The sequence below is a fragment of the Trichosurus vulpecula genome, chromosome 2 (assembly GCF_011100635.1).
Source record: "Trichosurus vulpecula isolate mTriVul1 chromosome 2, mTriVul1.pri, whole genome shotgun sequence".
In the NCBI taxonomy this organism is placed as follows: Eukaryota; Metazoa; Chordata; class Mammalia; order Diprotodontia; family Phalangeridae; genus Trichosurus; species Trichosurus vulpecula.
The window spans coordinates 57,195,172-57,218,744 of NC_050574.1; the positions used below are offsets into that span (position 1 = coordinate 57,195,172).

General features: G+C 44.7%; 1 protein-coding gene across 3 annotated transcripts in view; it reads right to left on the reverse strand.

The window, feature by feature from the left end:
* Window positions 1–16,820: 16,820 nt before the first annotated feature.
* TCEA3 (transcription elongation factor A3) overlaps window positions 16,821–23,573 on the reverse strand; it is a 36,707-nt gene continuing 29,954 nt past the window's right edge. For 2 of the 3 annotated variants that reach the window (XM_036743409.1, XM_036743410.1), the window contains exons 8-11: window positions 23,172–23,326; window positions 21,738–21,884; window positions 20,243–20,314; window positions 16,821–18,974 (exon numbers count right to left, since the gene is read on the reverse strand). In XM_036743409.1, coding sequence (XP_036599304.1) covers window positions 18,966–18,974; window positions 20,243–20,314; window positions 21,738–21,884; window positions 23,172–23,326 — 383 coding nt within the window. In that variant the 3' untranslated portion in view covers window positions 16,821–18,965. Of the gene's footprint in view, window positions 18,975–20,242; window positions 20,315–20,606; window positions 20,758–21,737; window positions 21,885–23,171; window positions 23,327–23,573 lie in introns of all 3 variants that reach the window. The other variant, XR_005009547.1, reaches the window with a different exon arrangement.

A 23,573-nucleotide genomic window follows, 5' to 3' on the forward strand; every position in this document is an offset into this window, starting at 1 on the left:
CTATGCCTTGGGGCCAGGCTGGTATTCGTGTGCTATTCTCAGGGCCCGATTATTTATGGGTGCCCTTAGAGATCACCTACTCCAATCTCTCAGTTTTATAAAGGAAGAAACAAAGCCAGAGAAAAAGATTTTCTCTAGGTCACACAACTGGTTAGTAACAGTAATGAAGTTAAGGCTCAGATTTGCTAACCAGACCTCTAGATTCTTCCTACTAAACCATGTGCTAGGTGGTGCAGTGGATAGAGCACCAGGCCTGGAATCAGGAAGACCTGAGTTCCAATCCAGCCTTAGATCTGTACTAACTGTGATCCTGAGCCAGCCACTAAACCTCTCAGCCTCAGTTTGTAAAATGAGGATGATAATAGCACCTACCGAGATCGCATATATAAAGCATTGGCAAACCTTAAAGCTAACGGTTATTTTTAGTCATAAAGTCCCTTCCCCATCTGTGCTCTGACAACACCCTCCTAGCGCTAACATTCTGTGCTCCATCTAGCAGTCTTTGTCTTCAGCTCAGAAACTTTGTGTTCCCCCCTCAATTCACTTACAAAGAAACTGAGGCCCAGAGGGGGGGAGGGGCCTTACAATATACACAACCCCTGCGTTAATGGGGAAGTTAGAACATAGAATGTTACAATTGGGAGGAACCTTAAAATATAAATCACAAAAGAGAGGATGATGTGATAGAAAGCCCAAAGGATAGAGACAGTAGAAACCAGGGCTCAAAGTCCATCTCTGGCACTTAATTTCATGACCTTCGTAGGCAAGACACTGAGCTTCATTTTCCTCATCTGTGAAACGAGTCTGCCCCACTGGGTTTTTGTGAAGATCGAATGAAAGAATGTTTATAACCTGTTTTATAAATCTTAGCCCAATTCACGGATGTCAGCTATCATCCGTGTCAGAGTTAGAAGCAGCCTAAGAACAGGGAATCTCAGAGCGGGGAGGAGCCTTAGAACATAAGATGTCAAGACATTTCCCCCTCTCTTTATTCCTGTTGTCACCATTTTAGCACAGACCTTCAATACCCGAATTATTGGAGGTCCTCACCTACTTATCCTGCTTCATCCTACATCGATCGTCCTCATACCCCCTTCGTACCTCCTTATCCACCTCCAGGACACACAGCCCCAGCTGCCTCCTGGACGGAGTGAACTGGATATCCCTTAGACACCTTAAACTCAACATATCTAAAATTGAACTTATTTTTCCTCCCAAATCCTCTCCTCTTCCTAATTTCCCTATAACTGATGAGGGCACAATCATCCTCCTCTCAGTCACCCAGGTTTGCCATCTAGGGGTCATCCTGAACTCCTCACTCTCACACACCACCCTCCCCCATCCAAACTGTTGCTAAGGTCTGCCAATTCCACCTTTGCACCACCTCTCGAATCCACCCCTTTCTCTCCTTTGACACTGTCCCCACTCTGGTGCAGACCTTTGTCACCTCACTGTCACTTCACATGCCTTGATTACTACAATAACCTGCTGGTGGGTCTGCCTGTCTCAAATCTCTCCCCGCTCCAATCCACCCACCATTCAGCTGTCAAAGAGACTTTCCTTAAGGGCAGGTCTGATCCTGTCACTCCCCTACTCAATAAACTCCAGGAGCTCCCTATCACTGCCAGAATCAACTATAACATCCCCTGTTTGCCTTCCAAAGCCCTTCATAGCTTCATGTCCTCTTCCCTCCCCCACCTTTCCAGTCCTCTCACACCTCACACCCCCACACACTCTGCAATCCAGTAACACTGGCCTCCTTGTTCCTCCAACAAGACACACGGTCTCCCCACTGGATACTTTCACTCCCCAGTCCCAAGGCCTGGAAATCTCTTCCCTCTTCAACTCCTCCTCCTGGCTTCTCTGCCTTCCTTGAAGGCCCATCTAAAATGCCCCCTTCTGCTCCCTTTTACTTCTAATGCCTTCTTCCTGTTGATTACCTCCAGTGTATCCTGTCCATAGCTTGTTTGTATGTGGTTGTTTGCATACTGTCTCTCCTATCAGACTGTGAGCTCCTGGAGAGATCATAGACTGTCATTTACCTTTCTTTGTCTCCCCAGCACATAGTAGTCACTTAACTGGCTGAACCCTGATAGTATAATTTTTTTCCCCAAAATTTCTATCAGTTCTCTGCTTTTAAAATTTCCAACAGCTTTCTGTTGCTTCTGGGGTAAAGTTCAGATTCCTTTGCCTAACATCCAAAGCCTTTTAAAATCTAGCATCATCCCCCACCTTTCCAGTCATCTCATATTACTCCTCTCCATACATTCTGTGCTCCAGTCAGAATTTGCTATGTGCCCACCCACTTATATTCCCTATGCCTGGAATGTGTTCCCTCCCCCTTCTCCCTTCTCCTGTAGAATTCCTACCCGTCCCTTAAAGCCTATTTCCAAAGCCACCTCCATCAGGCAGTCCTCGATGATACCAGTGGGCTAATTTCTCAGAGCCTTCCTCACCTATAAAATGAGGAAGTTCCATGGGATGAGCTCTTTTCCAGTTTGAAATTTATGAGCTACCCTCTACCCTTTCTTAAGGACTTTGTTCCTCTGGCTTGGCAAGCAGCTTTGTTGTGTAACTGTCTGATGCATAGAAATTGTCATTGCTTTCCATGGTTATGACTTGTTTTGTTTGTATGTTTCATGAGGTCAGCAATTGAAACTGACATAAAGACTTGGTGCTGAGCATTTGAGGATACAAATAGAAAAGTAAGACATCCTTGTTCTCTGGGAGCTCACATTCTAATGGATATGGAAAGTTTCAGCTCCCAGTCAAGGAAGGGTCCCACAATCCTTGAGTTGCAATGTTCATACACAGTAGCTGCTCAGAACATGTTAAACTGTGTGATTCTTATGACCAAGCTTGGTCCCAGAGAAGAGATGAGAAAGGGCACCTCCTTCCCTTTGTTGCAGTGGCAGGGAACTGCAGGGATGGAGCCCAGTATATATCTTCAGGCTTAGTTAATGAATGTGTTGGTTAACTTTGCTAAACTTTTTTCTTCTCTTTCTTTTTATTTCTTTGTTACAAGGGAAGGCTTGCTGGGTAAGAGAGGTGAAAGGAGTGTATTCAGAGATGAAGGGAATATAAAATCAACAGATATCAGTTTTAGAAATTTTAGAGAATTTTAGGAATTTTATAATTCCTATTTTAAAATTTTTTTTTGTCCATTCAGCAATTCTACAAAGCTCCTGGGAGTCTTTACCTACTTAAAGAGCATAACAGGGGTAATGGGGTTACTGTTTCATGTGTTAAGTACTTATTAATGTTGAGTCTTAAGCATTTTATCTGAAATGGAAATAATAAATGTTGCTGTTGTTCAGTCAAAAAAAGAGAACATTTTCGAAACAAAAAAATTTGTTGATTGGGATTTAGCCCTGGAAAAGACCGTCAAACACAGAATGTTAGAACATGAAATGTTAGGGCTGATGACCAGCTATTACCAACAGGCAGATCACTGCCTTCACACGGGGAATTCTTTTTTTTCTTCTAATTTTTTTTTTGGAGGAGGGAAGGAAAGGCAATTGGGGTTAAGTGACTTGCCCAAGGTCACACAGCTAGTAAGCTTCAAGTGTCTGAGGCCACATTTGAACTCAGGTCCTTCTGACTCCAGGGCCAGTTCTCTATTCACTGCATCACCAAGCTGCCCTGGAAGTAGTTCTTACAGAGAAAGGGCCAGTCAGTCCCAACAGCTGCTAAATGGCTACCATACACAGGATAGGCAAACCAGGCTAGCTGAAGCAGCAGGGCACCCTGAGGGAGAGACAGGAGGCAGCATGTGCCGGGCAAGTGAGACCAACACACTCACCTTAACCACCCTTAGACTCCGGTGAAGACAGCCCAAGACTTTGTACCGAAGAACCTTGGGAACATTAATGCTTCTAACCCAGTGCCCTCAGCCATCAATCTTGGAAACAATGCCAACTGGAGGTGCAGCCTGGCTTCTGCTCCTGCAGGCGCTGGAGTCACAGCAACTGAAGACGCAGAAAAGAAGTTTTTGGCCCCCTCAAATGATTCATTGTCAAAGACGGGTGGGATTTGATTAGTGGGAATAATATTAAAGAAGAGGCCTCACCCACTTGCAGCCCAAGGATCGTGGCACCCTTCCGTCTGACTTGGAGTTGAATTTCCTATCTGTGGTGTCTCTCGTTAGAATGTGAGCTCCCGACCCCAAGGATGTCTTACTTTTCTGTTTGTATTCCCAAGTGCTTAGCACGTAGAAAACACTTAATCAATGTTTTTTCATGCATTCATTCTGAATGAAATGTTAAGTCTGGAAGGACTCTTAAAACGTAGAATGTTGAAGCCTAGAGGGATCTTAGGAAATAGGGTCTTGGAAATGGAATAAACCTCAGAACATAGAAAGTTGGAGCTGGGAGAGTCTTGGGAATGTAGAATGTTAGAGCTGGAAGAGCCCTGATACGGTAGGTGACCTTGGCTTCTTCAGTGTCTAACCAAGTTCTGCCTCTACCACTCCAAAGGATCCCTGTGACCATCAGTGAGGGAGCTCCCTCTAAGGATGTAAGTCAGTACCCCAAACATGCTTGCTCATTGTATATAGTTCTTCATCATCTTCTTCACCCTAGAACTGTGACCAAGTTTCCTGCTCCTGCTAGTGTTCCTCCTCACCTGGGACTGCAACCTGGAACAATATAATAGAGTTCTGCTCCCAGTGCCAGCAAAGGGTCCCTTGTAGTCTCCTTCTGACCAGTTTCCCGACCCCCTTACCATCTGTGGGCTGAGAGCCACTGATGCAGATTCCACCACTCCCAAGGCCTGCTACTGGCTTACCAGATGAGGCCTGTGTGCCACTCTCAACCCAGTGAGATATACTTTTTCTGCGAACCCGCTAAGTTGTCTTGGGCTGGAAAATTGTTTCTCCCCATCCTTTTGTTGGTTCTGCTGTTCCAGAATTTGATTTGAGGCACGAATTTATAGTTGTTTGGAGGGGAATTTGGGAGAGTTCAGGTGAGTCTCTTCCTTTATTCCACTATCTTGGTTTCACCCCCTTAGTCCCCACCCTCAAGGGATTTGCATTGTAGTGCCATTTGAGCAGCTAGGTGGTATGGTGGATAATGCACTGGACCTGGAGTCAGAAAGATCCAAGTTTAAATCCAGCCTCAGACACTTACTAGCTGTGTGACCCTGGGCATGCCACTTAACCCTTATTTGCCTCAGTTCCTCATCTGTAAAATGGGAATACAGGGGAGAAGGAAATAACACATGACTCCAGTGTCTTTGCCAAGAAAACATACTGTCAGACACTGCTGAACGAACAACAGTACCAGCTGAAGTATTTGCAACACCCGTGTACTTCTTTAGCGCTGCTCAAGGCTACCCCCTCAACCTGCACTTGCATCTTAGAATTGGGTTCCCAGGTAAGGAGACTACTCTTGGATTCTTTGGGTAACCCTGTGGATCTGCATTCTTAACGCTATAATTCACAGGCCCCTGCTGGTGTATTTTTCAATGACAGTCAGCCAGAAAACAATATTTAGCTCTTGGTAAGGGCTAAAAACAGTAGCTAAAAAAACTCCCCTATATACCTGGGGCACAGTCACCCACAAATACAACCATGGGAAGAGTGGGTTCAGAGATAGTGAGGCACATTTGTGGCAAAGGTAAGTCACAACTTCTGAGACTGTGGGACCTGTAGGTCCTTTCTCCCATCAGGGAGTCCTCACACATGGAGTCCTTCCTGGGTGATGCATCTTTGCTTCCTGAGTTGCTCAGCTGGTTGCCAAGGGTCTACCTTTTTTTACAGTCCAGCTCTCCTTTCCGCTGCCAGGGGCCATGCTCCTTGGAGCTGCTTAATCACCCCTGGGTGTCTGTGTGTCTGTATCCATCTCTGGCTAGAATGTGTATTTCTGCTCCCCCACTGGATGTAGCGTGCCCTGGGGGCCTCATAATTCCCCTTCAGAGCTACATGGTTAAATTGGAAGGAAGGGGAGAGAAAATTTCCTTCCATCACTTCTCCCTCCCTGGGGGTCTCCTCTCCTGGCAATTCTCAGTTTTAAATATCTCTCGCTGTGGAACTGCTTAGCTTAGCTTAGCTATTTAAAGCCCCCAGGGCCGTGGTTAATTTGCGCATCCAATCTTTCTTGACACAATCAGCCAAGTATTTGCACCTTATAAAAAGATGACAGCGTGTTACATCTTGCTAACACATTAAAGCCTCGACCTGCGAGAATACATCCCATGACTTCACCAACTGAGGGGTATGTAGAGGGTGTGATGGTGGAGGGAAGTAACATCCCTCCTTCCCTCCCTGCCCCGCCCCCCGCCCCAGTCATCAATACTTCAAGAATCCAAGTTTCACCCTGTGCTTACTGTGTGGTGACAATGACCAGAATGCTGGATCACACATGGAGTCAGGAACACCGGGGGCCAGTTTGGACTATCACATGGACTTGAAGATACCCCCTGGTAGAACCCCTTGATGAGACAAGACCGCTTCCTTTTTGTCTTTGTATCTCTAGGGCCTAGTACAGTGCCTGGCATATAGCAGGTGCTTAATAAATGCTGTTTGATGGGTGGATTACTAGCTATATGACCATGGAAAATCAGTTATTGTCACTCACTGGACCTCAATTTCTCCATCTGTAAAATAGAAACAATAATACCTATATGTGTCACAAAAATACCTATATGTGTTAAGGATCAAATGAAATAATAGCTGTAAAGCACTTGACACACATTAAAGTACTTTATAAATATCATCAGGTCTAGGATTAGAAAGCCCTGAATTCAAATCCAGCCTCTGACACTTACAAGCTCTATGATCCTGGGCAAGTCATTTAGCAGACTCTGTCAGCCTCAGTCTCTTCACCTATAAAATGGGGATAATAAATCCCAGGGTGATGGTGAAGACCAAATGAAATAATGTTTGAAAAGCATTTTGCAAACTTTAAAGTGCTATGTAAATGCTAGCTATTATTTCTGTTACTAATTATAGTTCCTGCCACCCATCTCTTTGCCCTAGTAGACCTTCACAAATCACTATGGCTAAAAAAGTTTTAGTTCTGTGGTCATTGAGTTTCTTGTGACTAGCTTCCTGCATCCTTGGATGGGAACATGCCAGAGTTTGTACTCCATTAATTTGTTCATTCATTCATTCATTCATTCATTGAATATGTGTGCTATTGAAGCAAACCCTCTATACATTCATTCAACAAATGTCTTATTAAATACTTTCGGGGTGGAAGGCACAATGCATACTGAGGATACAAGAACCAAAAAAAAAAAATGAAGCAGCCCCTGCCTTCAAGGGAATTACATTATATTAGAAATAACAAAATAGTATACACAGATAAGAAAATACATAATATATTCAAAGTAATTCCAGAGAGTACTTGCAATCGGGAGGGTCAGGAAAGTCTCCAAGCAGGAGGTGACATGAACTAAGTCTGAGCATTGGAGGAAGCTGGGAAGTCCCGAGGGGAGAGAAGATCAAGTTCAGGCACGAAGGACAGTGTGTGTTCAGAGGCCTCGGGCCAAGAGATAGGATGTCATGTGTGAAGAACAGGGAATAGACCAGCTTGGCTGGAATATAGGTGTGTGGAAGGGGAGCCAACCTTTGAAAGTCCTCCCTTCCTCCTGCCGTCCCCACCAGTTACCCTTCTACATCTCTCCTCCCCTTCATGGCTCAACACCATGAGAAAATTTTCTCTACTCGGTGCTTCCTCTTCCTTTTCACTCACTCCCTTCTAAACACTCTGCCTCCTGGCTTCCAGCCTCAACATTCAGGTGAAGCTGCTCTCTCCCAAGTTACCGGGGATGTCTTCATGGCCAAAGCCAATGGCGTTTTCTCAATCCTGATCTTGCTGACCTCTCTGCAGCCTTTGATACTGTTGATCGACTTCTATTCCTGGGTTCTCTCTCGTGTCTGGGTTTGTCGTGATACTGCCCTCTCCTAGCTCTCCTTTTTTACCAGATCTATCCTGTCTTTTTCTGCTGTGTCTGCATCAATGTCACACGTACTCACCATGGGTTTCCCCAAAGCCTCCGCCCTGGGCCCTTTTCTTTTTCATTTTATCTCACTTGACGATGTCATCAGCTCTCCTGGTTCCATCGTCTCTGCAGCTCATTCCTATATCTAGACCCAACCCTAGCATATCTCCTCAGCTGCAGTTATCTAAGTCCCACTGCCTTTTGGACAAACTCCACATGTCCAAAACAGAATTCATTACCTTTCTCCCAAAACCTTCCCAAGGAACTCACAGTCTAATGGGCCTAATGTTGTCTTTGACATTAAAATGTAATCTCTTTGAGGGAAGGTAATTTTTTTTTGCCTTTGTATCCCCGGTGCTTAGTGTAATACCTGTATATAGTAAGTGTTTAATAAGTGCTTGTTGACTGACTGATTAATAAGGTCCCAATGGCATAGCTTTGGAAATGCCTCTTGGTATCAACATGATGTCAGAGGAAAACCACTTCTAAGTTCGAAAAAAACATATAAATGTAACCATAATACAACATAATAAATGAGTAAGAAAGGCACAAAGGAAAGACTATCAGAGGTTTGAGGAGGTAAAGCTCATTTCTAACTGGTAAGATCAAGAAAGGCTTCCTAGAGGTGGTGACTTTGAGTTGAGCTTTGAAAGATGAGTAGTAAACGTGTAGAATAAACAGTATCCACAATAAGCTAGAATAGTTTTCCCTTAAAGGATATTAAAATTGTCCTTGACACTTAACTGACCCAGGGTCCTAACTGTACTTCAACTACTCCAGCAGTTGGCCTAGATTCCTGATAGTCTAAGTACAAAGGCCAACTCAAAAGGAGGTAGGAACACTCTCCTGCAAGCTTGACTGGAACACCAGGATGACCAACCCGGAGACAGGGAAGCTGTATTTCTTAAGTGAATCAATGCTGTGTCCTTGGTGGGTATCCTTTCCATGATATGGCTAAGTAAGCCACTTTTTGTACTCTGTTAGAAAGGGTCTTCTAGTGTCTTCTAATTACAAACCTGAAGTCCCAGACCGGTCTGAATCAGGGCTGGCCTGTAACAGGTTGTCCCATCAGTTAAAGATTTCTCATTTCTTTTTTTTTAATTTATTTTTTATTTTTAGTTTACAACACTCAGTTCCACAAGTTTTTGAGTTCCAAATTTTCTACCCTTCCCTCTCCTTCCCCCTCTCCCCCAAGACAGCATGTAATCCGATATAGGTTCTACATATACCTTCATGTTGAACTTATTTACACAATAGTCAAGTTGTGAAGAAGAATTCTAAGCAAGGATTTCTCATTTCTTTTCTATTGTTTAGCTTTGTCTAAAGCTCTGCACATATCTAATATAATATTTTAATGGTCTTGATTTCATTACTGTGGGCATTCCTTCCCCTTTGTAGATCTCGCACTCTCCTTTCTCCCCGCTCCCACATCTTGCATTATGGGAGAGAGGTGGGCTTCTTAACCTTTTTTTGGGTGTCATGGCCCCCTTGGAAAGTCTGGTGAAACCTATGCCTTCCTCTTTAGACTGAAGTGATTAAATCCACAAAATAAAAATGCATAGGATTACAAAGGAAACCAATGATAATGAAATATAATTATGTAGATTTAAAAAAATGTCTACAGACCCAAGACGGGTTAAGAACCCCTGCCATAGGGGATGATCTCCAAAAGTTACCGGGGCTGAAAAATTCCTTCCCAGCACCCAACCAAATGATGAGGCTTTAACTTAGGCCAGACCTCAGTTGCTGGATCCAGAATCCTTACCAGGTTCGTTCCTAGAGGCTTTCCAGTTCAGTAGGATCGACCAGTTTACTCCCCTCTGCTGGCACAGCTTTTAAGAACCGGGAGTCAGCACCATGCCACAATGAGGCCTCCTTGAATAAAGACCTGGGGGCATGACAGTTTCAGTAAGATTCTTCACTCTCCCTCTTAATCTGGGTGAGCTCTGGCACCAAAGAAAATCTCCCTCACCCACTCCCAAATCCAGAGAGAGTGTGCCCCATCCTGAGGATGGGGAGGAAGATGAAGGGGAAAATTTAACCTACAGTTAATTAGTGTTAATTCAAGATACATTAGGGTTCAAAGAGTTCAACAAAGACATGTTCGTTCATTCATTCGTTCTTCAAAGAAACGTTGACAGAGCCCCTGGTATATTTAAGGTCCTATTTTGTGACTCTGAAGGATACAAACATAAACAAAAATCCATAGCTGGCATACTGGGCTCAGTTCTGGGCACCGAATTTCAGGTAAGCTGTGGAGCAGCCAGAAGAGAGTAACCAAGATAGTGAAAAGCCATCAGACCCTGCCATATTGGAGCTGGCTGGGAGATCTAGGGGAACCATGATAGATATTAAGCTCCTTGAAGCTAGAGATCATCTTTTGCCTCTTTTTGCATCCTCAGCATTTAACACAGAAGAATCAACGATGGAGGGGCTGTGGAAAGACACACACACTGATGCTTTGTTGATGGAGCCATGAAATGGTCCAACTACTCTAGATTTCAATTTAGAATTAAGTAAGAAAAGTCATTTGAGACAGCAATTCTATTACCAGCTTAGACACAGAAAGAATGGTCCAAGCATTCTTTGTGATAGCTAAGAATGAGAAGGGGTATCTAGGTGGCACAGTGGATAGGGCCTAGAGTCAGGAAAACTCATCTTTCTGAGTTCAAATCCAGCCTCAGACACTTACTAGCTGTGTGACCACGGACACATCACTTCACCCTGTTTGTCTCACTTTTCTCATCATAAAATAATCTGGAGAAGAAAATGGTAAGCCACTTCAGTATCTTTGCCAAGAAAACCCCAAATGGGATCACAGAGGGTAGGATACAACTGAAATGACTGAACAACACGAATTGGAAGCAAAGCATTAATCCGCTGGTTGAAGAATGTCTGAGAATGTTATGATATATGAATGCAAGAGAATACTACCACACTCTAAGAAATGATAAATATGAGGAATTCTGAGAAATATGAGACTATTGACATGAACCAACAGAAAAAACAGAACTGAGAGGATAATTTACACCATGAACTATTGGATACAACAATTTCAGATGAAATGATCACAAAAAAGAAGCCAATGATGATGAATAAGAAGATTGTAAAGAAGCATGGGAAGACTTTTGAACCAATGTGAGGTCAAACAGGTGGAACTAGGAAAACAGGACACACCATGACACAACAATGTAAATGGAAGGAACCAAAAGAATTTCCGCTGAATGTTGTGTAAATTGAAATGACCAAGCTTGGTCCCAAAGCAGAGAGATGAGAAGACACCTCCCTCTCTTTTTTGTGGAAGTGGGGGACTGTATATACATATACATGTATATATACATATACATGTATATATACATATACATACTCACATATACATATACATGTATATATGTGTATATATGCATATACACACACACACAAAATATATAACAGTATATGTGTCAGCTATAACACTACATATGATATCAGATATATCACTAATATAATGTAATATATATTTTTAATTTTATTTTATATTTTATTTTTTAAAATTTTTATTTATTTATTTAATATTTTAGTTTTAAGCATTGATTTCCACAAGATTTTGAGTTACAAATTTTCTCCCCATTTCTACCCTTCCCCCACTCCATGATGGCATATATTCTGATTGCCTCATTCCCCAGTCAGCCCTCACTTCTATCACCCCACTTTCCCCACTCCTCTTTCCTCTTACTTTCTTGTAGGGCAGGATAGATTTCTATGCTCCATTCCCTATATTTCTTATTTCCCAGTTGCATGCAAAAACAACTTTTTCTTTTGAACATCTGATTTTAAAACTTTGAGTTCCAAATTCTCTCCCCTCTTCCCTTCCCACCCGCCCTCTTCCCTAAGAAGGCAAGCAATTTAACATAGGCCACAGATGTATCATTATGTAAAACACTTCCACAATAATCATGTTGTGAAAGACTAAATATATCTCCCTCCATCCTATCCTGTCCCCATTTATTCAATTTTCTCCCTTGACCCTGTCCCTTTTCAAAAGTGTTTGCTTTTGATTACCTCCTCCCCCTATCTGCCCACCCTTCTATCATCCCCCTTTTTTATCCCCTTCCCCCTACTTTCCTGTGGGGTAAGATACCCGATTGAGTGTGTATGTTATTCCCTCCTCAAGTCAAATCCGATGAGAGCAAGATTCACTCATTCCTTTTTCACCTAGCCCCTCTTCCCTTCCAGCAGAACTGCTTTTTCTTGCCACTTTTATGTGAGATAATTTACTCCATTCTATCTCTCCTTTTCTCCCTCTCTCAATATATTCCTCTCTCATCCCTTAATTTAATTTTTTTTTAGATATCATCCCTTCACATTCAACTCACCCTGTGCCCTCTGTCTGTATATATATGTATATGTCTATATATGTATATTCCTTTCAACTTCCCTAACACTGAGAAAGGTCTCATGAATTACACACATCATCTTTCCATGTAGGAATGTAAACAAAACAGTTCAACTTTAGTAAGTTCCTTATGATTTCTCTTTCTTGTTTACCTTTTCATGCTTCTCTTGATTCTTGTACTTGAAAGCCAAATTTTCTGTTGAGCCCTGGTCTTTTCACTGAGAAAGCTTGAAAGTCTTCTATTTTATTGAAAATCCATATTTTGCCTTGGAGTATTATACTCAGTTTTGCTGGGTAGGTGATTCTTGGTTTTAATCCTAGCTCCTTTGACCTCCCAGCCCTTTGATCCCTGAATGTAGAAACTGCTAGAGCTTGTGTTATCCTGATTGTGTTTCCACAATACTCAAATTGTTTCTTTCTGGCTGCTTGCAGTATTTTCTCCTTGATCTGGGAGCTCTGGAATTTGGCGACAATATTCCCAGGAGTTTTCTTTTGGGGATCTTTTTCAAGAAGCGATCGGTGGATTCTTTCAATTTCTATTTTACCTTCTGGCTCTAGAATATCAGGGCAGTTTTCCCTGATAATTTCTTAAAAGATGATGTCTAGGCTCTTTTTTTTGATCATGGTGTTCAGGTAGTCCAATAATTTTTAAATTATCTCTCCTGGATCTATTCTCCAGGTCAGTGGTTTTTCCAATGAGATGTTTCACATTGTCTTCCATTTTTTTTCATTCTTTTGGTTCTGTTTTATAATATTGTGATTTCTCATAAAGTCACTAGCTTCCACTTGCTCCAATCTAATTTTTAAGGTAGTATTTTCTTCAGTGGTCTTTTGGACCTCCTTTTCCATTTGGCTAATTCTGCCTTTCAAGGAATTCTTCTCTTCATTGGCTTTTTAGAGCTCTTTTGCCATTTGGGTTAGTCTATTTTTTAAGGTGTTATTTTCTTCAGTACTTTTTGGGTCTCCTTTAGCAAGTCGTTGACTTGTTTTTCATGTTTTTATTGCATCTCTCTCATTTCTCTTCCCAATTTTTCCTCTACTTCTCTTACTTGCTTTTCCAAATCCTTTTTGAGCTCTTCCATGGCCTGAGGCCAATTCATATTTTTCTTGGAGGCTTTTGATGTAGTCTCTTTTACTTTGTTGACTTCTTCTGGTTGTATGTTTTGATCTTGTCACCAAAAAGAAAACATTCTAGAGTCTGAGTCTGAGTCTGTGTCCTTTTTCATTGCCTGGCCATGTTACCAGCCAACTACTTGACCTTTGAGCTTTTTGTCAGGGTATGACTGCTTGTAGAGAGTGCTTTGTCCCAAGTTTTAGGGGCTGCGCTGCTGTTTTCAGAACTACTTCTACTCTACTGCCACCATAAGCTCGGCCACAACAGCACTCCTCCTCCCCCAAGAACCACCAACCAGGATTGGGACCCAGATCCACACTCCCTCTGTGGTCTGCCGCTTGATTCCTCCCAACGTGTGAGCCAGGGACTCTGGAAGCAGCTGACACTGGAGCTCTGGAAGCAGCTGCAGGAGCTCCCTGTTGTGACCCCCGCTGCACCACCTCCACCACCCCCAGGTCTGGGGCCGGACTGCATTCTAACCTGATCTAGCAGTTTTCCTACTAATCTGCTCCATGGTCTTTGCATTTGTGGGTTGAGAAGTCTGATGACTGTCACAGCTCAATGATTCATGGCCCTAAGGCCTGCTCTGGGCCAACTCCCAGTCTGGTCTGTCCTGGAGCGGCCCATGCTGGGCTGTGCTCCACTCCCAGCACCATGCAATAGACCTTTCCCAGCAACCACCCAGGCTGTCCTGGGTTGGAGACCTGTTTCCCTCTGCTATTTTGTGGGTTCTGCAGCTCTAGAATTTGTTCAGAGCCATTTTTTACAGGTGTTTGGAGGGATTTGGGGGACAGCTTAAGCACATCCCTTTTTTCCAGGTGCCACCTTGGCTCTGCCCCACCTAACATAATATAATAAATATAACGTTACAGTTATTCCTTCTACATCGCGACTTTCCCCATTGTGATTTTGCTATATCATGGGTAGGCATAAGAAACTAAATGGGAATTTTTTGAAAGTTTTGTAGAAGCCACAGATGACAAGCAAAGGCCAGTAGACAACACAGAAAACATTTAGAAACTCAGAAAAGCATAAAAATGTGAGATATTGTATAATATCAACCCAAATTCTACAATAAAGTACTGTAAATGCCCATAAGAGAAAAAGAAAAATTCAGACTTTTCTGGTACAAACGGAGGGCCAAAAATTTTTATGTGGATTTTCCAGATGGGGGAGGGGGAAGGTGCCATGCCCCTAACCTCCATGATGTAGAAGGGATATCTATATATATCAAATATACCGTATATATCAAACAGTAATATAATGTAATATAATGGATATAACACTACATATAACATTTGTTAATGTGCTTCTTAGATTTTTTTGAACAGTCTCTCCCTACCTTTTCTTTCTTTCTTTTTTTTCTTCTTTGCTTTAAGGGACGGCTTTTTTGGAGTGGAGGAGGGGTGCGTACTGGGAAACAAAAGTGATATAGAAAAGAAAGATACAAATAATTTTTTAAAAAAAGGAAATCAGAGTCTTAAATAATTGGAAAACCAGTGTAGGCCCAGAAGAGATAGTGAACCACATCTCATGGCAGAGATGAGTGAGAATACCATGTTGCTAAACAGGGTCTTCCTATGTCATGTTTTTGCTTATTTTTTTAGGGGGGTCACAAGTGTGGCAGGAGTGGGTAGGAGATGGCTATGACGTTAGGACAAAAGGCATCAATAGAACATATTAAAATAGATTATAATGGGCCGATTTTTATACTGTTGTTGGACATATCTTGAAGTGGAAAGAACCCTTGGCTTGGTTGGTTTACCTTATTCACTGTGTGACCCTAAGTATGTCATTTCCTTTTCTCTCTGCCACTTCCTTCATCTATCTGCCTTAGGATGGTATAGTAGGTAAGAGTACTGAACTTGGGAGTCTAGAAGAGCCGGTTCAAGTCTTGCCTTTGACATACCTATTAGGTGCACAACCCTGAGGCAGCAAATTAACCTCGCTGAACCTCAGTTTTGTCATCCATAAAATGGGGGAAGTAACATTCACCCTACCTCATGGGACTACTAAGAGTAGCAAATGAGATAATGGGTATCACCTTAAAATAGGTAAGCTACTGTCCCCTTTAAATGGGGATGATGATACCCTGCCCTTTACTCCCAACACTAGTACAGATGAAACTAAGGATATGAATTGTGACTTGTGAACTGGAGAATGAAACTAAGAATATATATATATATATATATATATATATATATATATACACACACATACATATATATATATATACACATACATATGTATATTATATATGTATGTATTTTTATGCCCCAAATCATTATTTATTAGAGGAATGCAAATTAAAACAACTGTGAGGTATCACCTCACACCTATCAGACTGGCTAATATGACAGAAAAGGAAAATGAGAAATGTTGGAGATGTGGGAAAATTGGAACACTAATGCGTTAATGGTTGGTGAAGTTGTGAGCTGGAGAACAATTTGGAACTATGACCAAACCCTTTGATCCAGCAATACCACTGCTAGATCTGTATCCCAAAGAGAAAAAAAAAGAGAAAAGGACCCATATGTACAAAAATATTTATAGCAGCTCTTTTTGTGGTGACCAAGAACTGGAAATTGAGGGGATGTCTATCAATTGGGAAATGGCTGAACAAGTTGTGGTATATGAATGTAATGGAATACTATAGTGCTATAAGAAATGATGAGCCGGTAGAGTTCAGGAAAACCTGGAAAGACTTCCATGAACTGATGCTGAGTGAAATGAGCAGAACCAGGAGAACGCTGTACACAGTAATGACAACATTGTGCATTGATCAACTATGATAGCTTTGACTCTTCTCAACAATACAATGGCTGAGGACAGTTCCAAAAGACTCCTAATGGAAAATGCTATCCACATCCAGATGCAGACTGAAGCATACTATTTTCACTTTCTTTCCCCTGTGGTTTTCCCCTTTTGTTCTGTTTCTTCTTTCACAACATGACTAATGGTGGAAATATGTTTACATGATTGCACACGTATAACCTATATCAGATTGCTTGTCATTTTGGGGAGGGAGGCAGGGAGAAAAATTAGGAACTCAAAATCTTATAAAAATGAATCTTGAAAGTATATATATATGTATATACAGAGAGAGAGAGAGAGAGAGAGAGAGAGAGAGAGAGAGAGAGAGAGAGAGAGAGAGAGAGAGAGTTGGGGTTAAGTGACTTCCCATGGTCACCTGGTTAATAAGTATCTGAGGTCACATTTGAACCTAAGTTCTCCTGACTCCAGGGCTGGTGCTCTATCCACTACACCACCTAGCTGCCCCATGGTACTAACTATATTGATTACTTTTGCACTAGACACACACAGTACAACAACCCCCTCTCCTCCCACTCCAAATACTGTTGTACAATAATAGAAATTGGAGACAGATTTCTGTACAGAGTTTATTTACAGAGTTAGCCTATAGGAGAAGCTGTTTGGGGTCTCCATTTCAGGGGAGGGTGGTACCTAGTGCATTTCAGGGGGAAAAATGTCAGAGGTCGCTGTGACCGCATTCCATATAACTCATTAGCTGTTTGGCCTTGAGTAAGTTACTCTGACTGATCCCTAAGTACAGCTGTGAAACAAGCTCATCCAGCTGACCCCTAGGAGGGGCAGAGGACTGGCCAATGCTTCTGCTCTTCAGCTGTGCAGGGTGCTGTTGGGGGCGGGGGATGGAAATCTTCAGGGAAGGAGAGGCAACTCTCCCAGGTTGGGGGGCAGCCAGAAGAAGGGGGAGGGGAAGAAAAGCAGGGGTTCCCAGAAGTCTTCTTCCTGGGGCAGCCTCCTTTCCTGACCTGGGGGCCAGGGAAAGTCACCTGTGACTAAATCATTGAATCAATTAGGAAGTGCAGTCAAAGAGGAAAGCCTAGAAGGGCACTTTTGCTTTGCACAGAGCATCCTAAGGAAGCTCCGGCCTGCAGGTGCCCTGTCTTCTGTTTGGTGGGAGCTGGCTATGGAGAGTCCCATCTCAGCCTGTGGCCCGGGGGCAGTGTGGCAACATGAAGTCAGGAGGCACGGTTTCCTGATTCCAGGACTCAATCTGTGGGTGTACCAAGGGTCCCCCACCCCAAACCCAATGAGAACAAGGAGTTACTGATAGTTTGGGAGGGCGTGAGGACGAGGACAGGGAAGACCTTTTGTAATTTAGGGAGAAGGGTACCCTGTTGTCACACAGGTCTAGATCGGTAAAGTATATCAGATTGCAATGAGTCTAAGAGTCAGGAGGATGTGAGGACACATCCTGACTTTGCCTCTAGGATCTGTGAGTCCAGCTTTCTCATCTGTAAAATGGCCATAGTACTCACACTACCCAGCTCACAGGACTGCTACGGGGGGTCCGAGAGGAAGCCACAAGAGAGAGGATTTTGTAGCGCCAATGTGATATATAAATGCCTCATGGCATCATGGATCTTGATCTGGAAGGAATATCAGAAGCTAATTAATTCAGTCCTTCCATTTTACAGTTCATACTGAGGCCCACAGAGGCAAATGGACTCAACCCAAGCTCACCCAGCAGCAGAGATGGGATTTGAGATGGTGCAGTAGATAGAGCACTGGGTCTGGAGTCAGGAAGACCTGAGTTCAAATCCAGCCTCAGATACTTCCTAGCTGTGTGACCCTGGGCAAGTCACTTCACCCTGTTTGCCTCAGTTTCCTCATCTGTCACATGAGCTGGAGAAGGAAATGGCAAACCACTCCAGCATCCCTGCCAAGAAAACCCCAAATGGGGTCATGAAGAATCAGACATGATTGAAAATTACTCAGCACCTAAATGCAAAGATTGTGTTCTTTCTATACAGTATCAAACCTATTATTAGACCAAATGACACACTGGTTGCTAGGTGAAGGAAGTGATAGGACAGACAGGGGCATCACTTTTGTCAGCCTGGTATTTTTCATGGAGAAAAACTAGGGAAGGGCTAATCACTGGGGAAGGACTCAATGTCCTTGTCTTGGCACAATCAGTCCCCAGAAGCAGGATGGGGCAGGGGGAAGAGGCCTGATGTGGGCAGCTTGTTCTATTTCTGACGCTTGCTGTCTCTGCCACCTAGGGCAAGTGATTGCTCCTCTCTGGGCCTCGGTTCTCCCACCTATAAAATGAGGAGGGTGGACCGAAAGGTCTCAAAAAATCCCTTTCAGCTGAGGCCCCTCCCAGCATGGAGAGTCTGTGTCCTAAACCACCTCTCATTTCTGAGGCTAGATTCTAATTTCTCTGGTAGTTCTGGCATTCTATGTGAATCCTTAAGTAGGTTTAGATTTCTGCTTTACTGCAGGATTTGGGGAGGTACAGGTCAGAGCTCATCTGGTGTGGACTTTCCCAGTAAAAATACCCTCTCTCACCCACTAGGGAAAGCTCTGAAGTCAGAGGGCAAAGCTAGCTACGTATTCTGGGGAGAGTCCTACATTTAGCTGGCACCACCCAGAACTCCCCTTCCTATCTGAGCATTTCTCTCTGTGCTCCAGGCATGTGGGCCAAGTGGTTTCTTCTTCGTGTGTGCTTGATGCAACCACCACAGGCCCGGCTGGGACCACTCAGCAGAACTGGAAAAAAACAAGAAATGCCAACAGGGTTTGTGATGCTCTCCTGATATCAGTCAGAATGTTCTATCCTTACAATCCTAGGTTCAAATCCGGTCTCAGACACTTACTAGCTGAACAACCCCAGGCAAGTTACTTGAACTCTGCCTTGCTATCCCCAACTGTGGAATGGGGACAATAATTGCACCTTCCTCCCAGGATTGTTGTGAGGATCAAATTAAGTGTTTATAAAGTGCTTGGCACAATATCCAGTACATAGCAGGCACTTAGTAAACCTTCCTTCCTTCTTCCGTCCCTTCCTCCCTTCTTTCCTCCCTACTTCCCTTCTCTCCCTCCTTCCTTCCTTCCTCCTTCCCTTCCTTCCTCTCTCCCTCCCTCCCTTCCTCCCTTCCTTTCTTCCTCCCTTCCTTTCTTCTTTCCCCCCTTCCTTCCTTCCTTCCATCCTTCCCTCCCTCTTTCCTTCCTCCCTCCCTCCCTTCCTTCCTTCCTTCCTTCCATCCTTCCATCCTTCCTTCCTTCCTTCTTCTCTCTCTTCTTTCCTTCCTTCCTTCTAATGTGGTACTGGTCTGGACAAGATGGAATTGGAGCCTCAGTTTTCTCATCTCTAAAATGGGACACTACTCACCTGAAGGAACTGTAAAGGTGACTCACCTACTATACTGTAACAAGGGTGAAGCTACCTCAACCCTGAGCCCTGAGGGTGTCACAAGGGAAAAGTTTTTGAGAAAAGAAACGCACCCTCCCTGCCAGAACCCTCTCCACGTGGCTCTTCAAGGAGGGAAGATAGTCTGGTTGGTGAATGGGAACAGAGGAGCCCAGTGGAGAACCGAACTTGGAATCGGGCAGAGGGAGGTTCAAAGGCCACTCTGCCCAGCCCGTGTGGCCAAGCCAAGCAGGGAGATGGGGAGTCCTTTAGACCCGCCCTACCGGGGCCTGTGTGAGGCTGAGGAGTCAGGGAATCTGAAACACTTTGTGCTCTCGACCGTTAGAGAAAAAGACGGAGCAGACGGGTGAAGTGGGGGTCTGGGAACTAGGTTTGGAGGCTCATTCTGCTGCTCACTCTTTGAGCAGTCCCCGGAGCACTCGGGGGCCACGTCCCCATTGGGAAGGGGGGGAGAATCTCTGAAGTCCCTTTTGACTTCAAATCCTAGGACCCCGTAATAAGTGAATCAGCTGGTTTGCATGGATGGGCCCCACACCCTGACTGGGAAAGACCCTGAGGGAGGCCGTCGGCTACTTTTGAGGGCTTCGGAAGCAAAAGAAACACGGACCTTCCAGCGGTTGCCACACTCGTTGCATAAGACGAAAGTGGTCATGGGCTCATCGGCACTTCGTGTCTGCACCTGAGGAAGCAGAATCATCCAGTCACTCCCCTGCTCTCGAATCTACCATGGCTCCTGCCAAACAACTCACCCCGGTGTTGAAGGCGCCTCCCTCCCCTTCACAGACTCTTCCCACCCAGCCTCACCCCTTGAACTTCCCGTCCTGCCCCACCACTCCATCGAGGCCAGTCCCCTGACTACCCGCCCTCTTAGTACAGTGGCTTATGAAGAGTAGGAATGTTTGCTGAATTAAATTGAAAGATAGATTTTTTTTTTCTGACCTCAGGACCTTTACTGATGCTTTTGCCCTCACCTGGAACGCTCTCTCCCTTCCTTTCCACCAATTCTGGGTTTTACATCCTTCACTGGACTTGAAGATCTGGGTTCGAGTCTTGGCTCTGCAACTTACTTACTGTGTGGCCTTAGGCAAATCACTTAACCTCTATGAAGCTCAGTTTCCTGGTCTGTAAAATGGGGATAATGACACTTGCACTACCTACATCACAGGGTTTTTGTGAAGAAAGGTCACAAAATGTAAAATGCTACAGAACTGTGATCTATGATGTAAGCGGAGGACAACGTCTTCAGAGAAGCTTTTCCCATCAGGACCCTCCGATCCACCTCTTGTGTTCTAAAGCCCCTCCCAGCCCTGACATCCCATGTCCCGAGGGCCTCCCACAACTCTGACGTGTGTTCTAAGGGCCCTCCCAGCCCTGACATCCTGTGTTCTAAGGGCGCTTCCAGCTCTGACATCCTGGGTTCTAAGATCCCTCCCAGCTCTCACATCCTATGTTCTAAGGGCCCTTCTAGCTCTGATATTCTGTGTTCTAAGGGCCCTCTCAGCTCTGACATTCTGGGTTCTAAGGGCCCTCCCAGCTCTGACATCCTGTGTTCTAAGGGCCCTCCCAGCTCTGACATCCGGTGTTCTAAGATCCCTCCCAGTTCTGACATCCTATGTAATAGGGCCCCTTCTAGCTCTGACATTCTGCGTTCTAAGGGCACTCCCAGTTCTGATATTCTGTGTTCTTATTCCCCTTCTAAGCTCCCCCCCAGCTCTCACATCCTGTGTTCTAAGGGCCCTCCCAGCTCTGACATTCGGTGTCCCAAGCACCCCCCCTCCCCCCGGCTCTGACCCTCTGTGTTCCAAGGTATCTTCCAGTGATGACATTCTATGTTCTCAATACCCTCCTAGCTCTGACACTCTATAATTGGTCTCCATGCCTTATTTCCAATCTCCCCTTATCTAACCCTGCAGGAAAATAAATGCCATCTGGTTGATGCTCCATAATCCCAGAGCCCTGCCTCTCCGCCGCCCCCACACCCCCATCCATGCATCCTCTCTGGCATCTACACCGCCTCCCCTTCATGGCCTCCCCTCCTTGGTCTTCCATGATGATTCCCTTCTGAGCCTCTGCATGGAGTCCCCCTGTACCCTGGTACGCACCTGGTTGTAGGTACAATTCTTTTTTTTACACTTATTGCACTGGAAGAGGTCGGTTGTTGTGCCCCCGGTCTTGGCCATCTGGTGCTCCCGGATGGCCTCCAGAGTCATGGCGTTCCTCAGCTCCTTCAGTTCATCACTGGCCATTTCCTAAATGAACCAACCAACATTCCAAGATGTCTGCGGTAGAGAGGGCATTTCCTCCACCATGAGTTCCTGGAGGGGCACCATCAGTGGACGGCTCAGGATTCCCGAGACGGGGCTTCAATGGCACACGGAAAAATCTGTGGGCTCTCACAGAAACCTGGTTCTGCAGGAGCGGCGTGACTTCCAGCCAGGCCATCCACGGGAGGTGCTTCTACCTGCTAAGGTGCCCCATTGGGAGTCTCAGGCCAGCTTTGCCCTCCCTCACCAACCCAGGTCCCAGCTTACATGCAGACAGAGACAAGTAGAATCTTTCTACAGAGACCTCCACCTTCCCAGATCACACATAGGCAGGACTAAGGTGAATTTCATAGAAGGAAACCATAGGGAGTCCCACACTCTCCCAGGTTGTGATCAATGAATGGAATCAGCACCATTAGGAGTATGAGATGTTCTATTCAGCCTAGAAGTCACCAGCATCTGTTAAATACTATACTGGAAATTCTGGTAACATACTGGGGCCGCTAGGTGTCTTCATAGTGCACAGAGGGCTGGGCTTGGAGTTCATAAGACTCATCTTTGTGAGTTCAAATCCAGCCTCAGACACTTACTAGCTGTGTGACCCTGGGCAAGTCACTTAATCCTGCCTGCCTCGGTTTCCTCATCTGTCAAATGAGCTGGAGAAGGAAGTAGCAAACCACTCCAGTATCTTTGCTAAGAAAAGCCCAAATGGGGTCAGGAAGAGTCAAGCATGACTGAACAACAACACACTTTTATATGCTTCCTTCAATACCTTCCACGAGGCCATAATTATGAGCAGCTGACCCCAGACAATTGGCCTCTACTGTGTCATCTATACACTTTGGCTGCCTTGCTGGGGCCGATGCAGTCATGGGGTATGTGTCTCCTGGGCCTGACTTACATGGACAGACATCAGTATCCTTTGAACCCCATAGTCTGAGGAGTCATAAGGTTATAATTTTAAGTAGTTGACCCCAGTTTCACGTCCTTTGGCTGAGACAAACGTAGGCGGATCCAGCTTGTCGAGTATAATTCTTGTGGTCAAATGAGGTTTTTAAATAATGATTTATCATCAGCATCTCTGAGGGGAAACCTTGGCTGTGAAAAGTCAGAGTGGCCAGGCTTAACACTGTTACACCCAGACAGCCTTCCCCTGCCCGGTTCTGCTGGGTGTCTGCTCAGTATCTCTGCTTCTCACAAAGAGCCTGCCTGGCACTTCCCCAGGAGCCAAGACCTCAGCTTCAGAAATGGCTCTACCATGGAGCTCCTCACCTCAGCCGTCATCCTGGCAATGAGGCTGGTGGAAATAGCCCCGCAAAGCACGTTCCGCCTCAAGTTGGGGTTCCGGGGGTCCTTGAGGTTACTGATTCGGCTGCGTACCCTATTCCGATATTTCATGTCTGTGCCCTTCAGTTCTTGATATATATGTGAAATAGTCAAGGAGTCATCCCAAAGAGAAGCCTCTCTTCCCTCCCACCAGCACAGCCCCACCGTCTAATAATAATAACACCGGGTTTGGAATCCAGTGGGTCTCGATCCTGGCTCTATTGTGTGACCTTGGCCTGGTCCCCTGACATCCCTAGGCTTCTTTCTTCATATGAAAAATGAGAAAGCTGGACTAGAACAGGGGTTTTTCAACCTTTTTGTGACCTGGACCCTTTTGGCTCTCTGGTG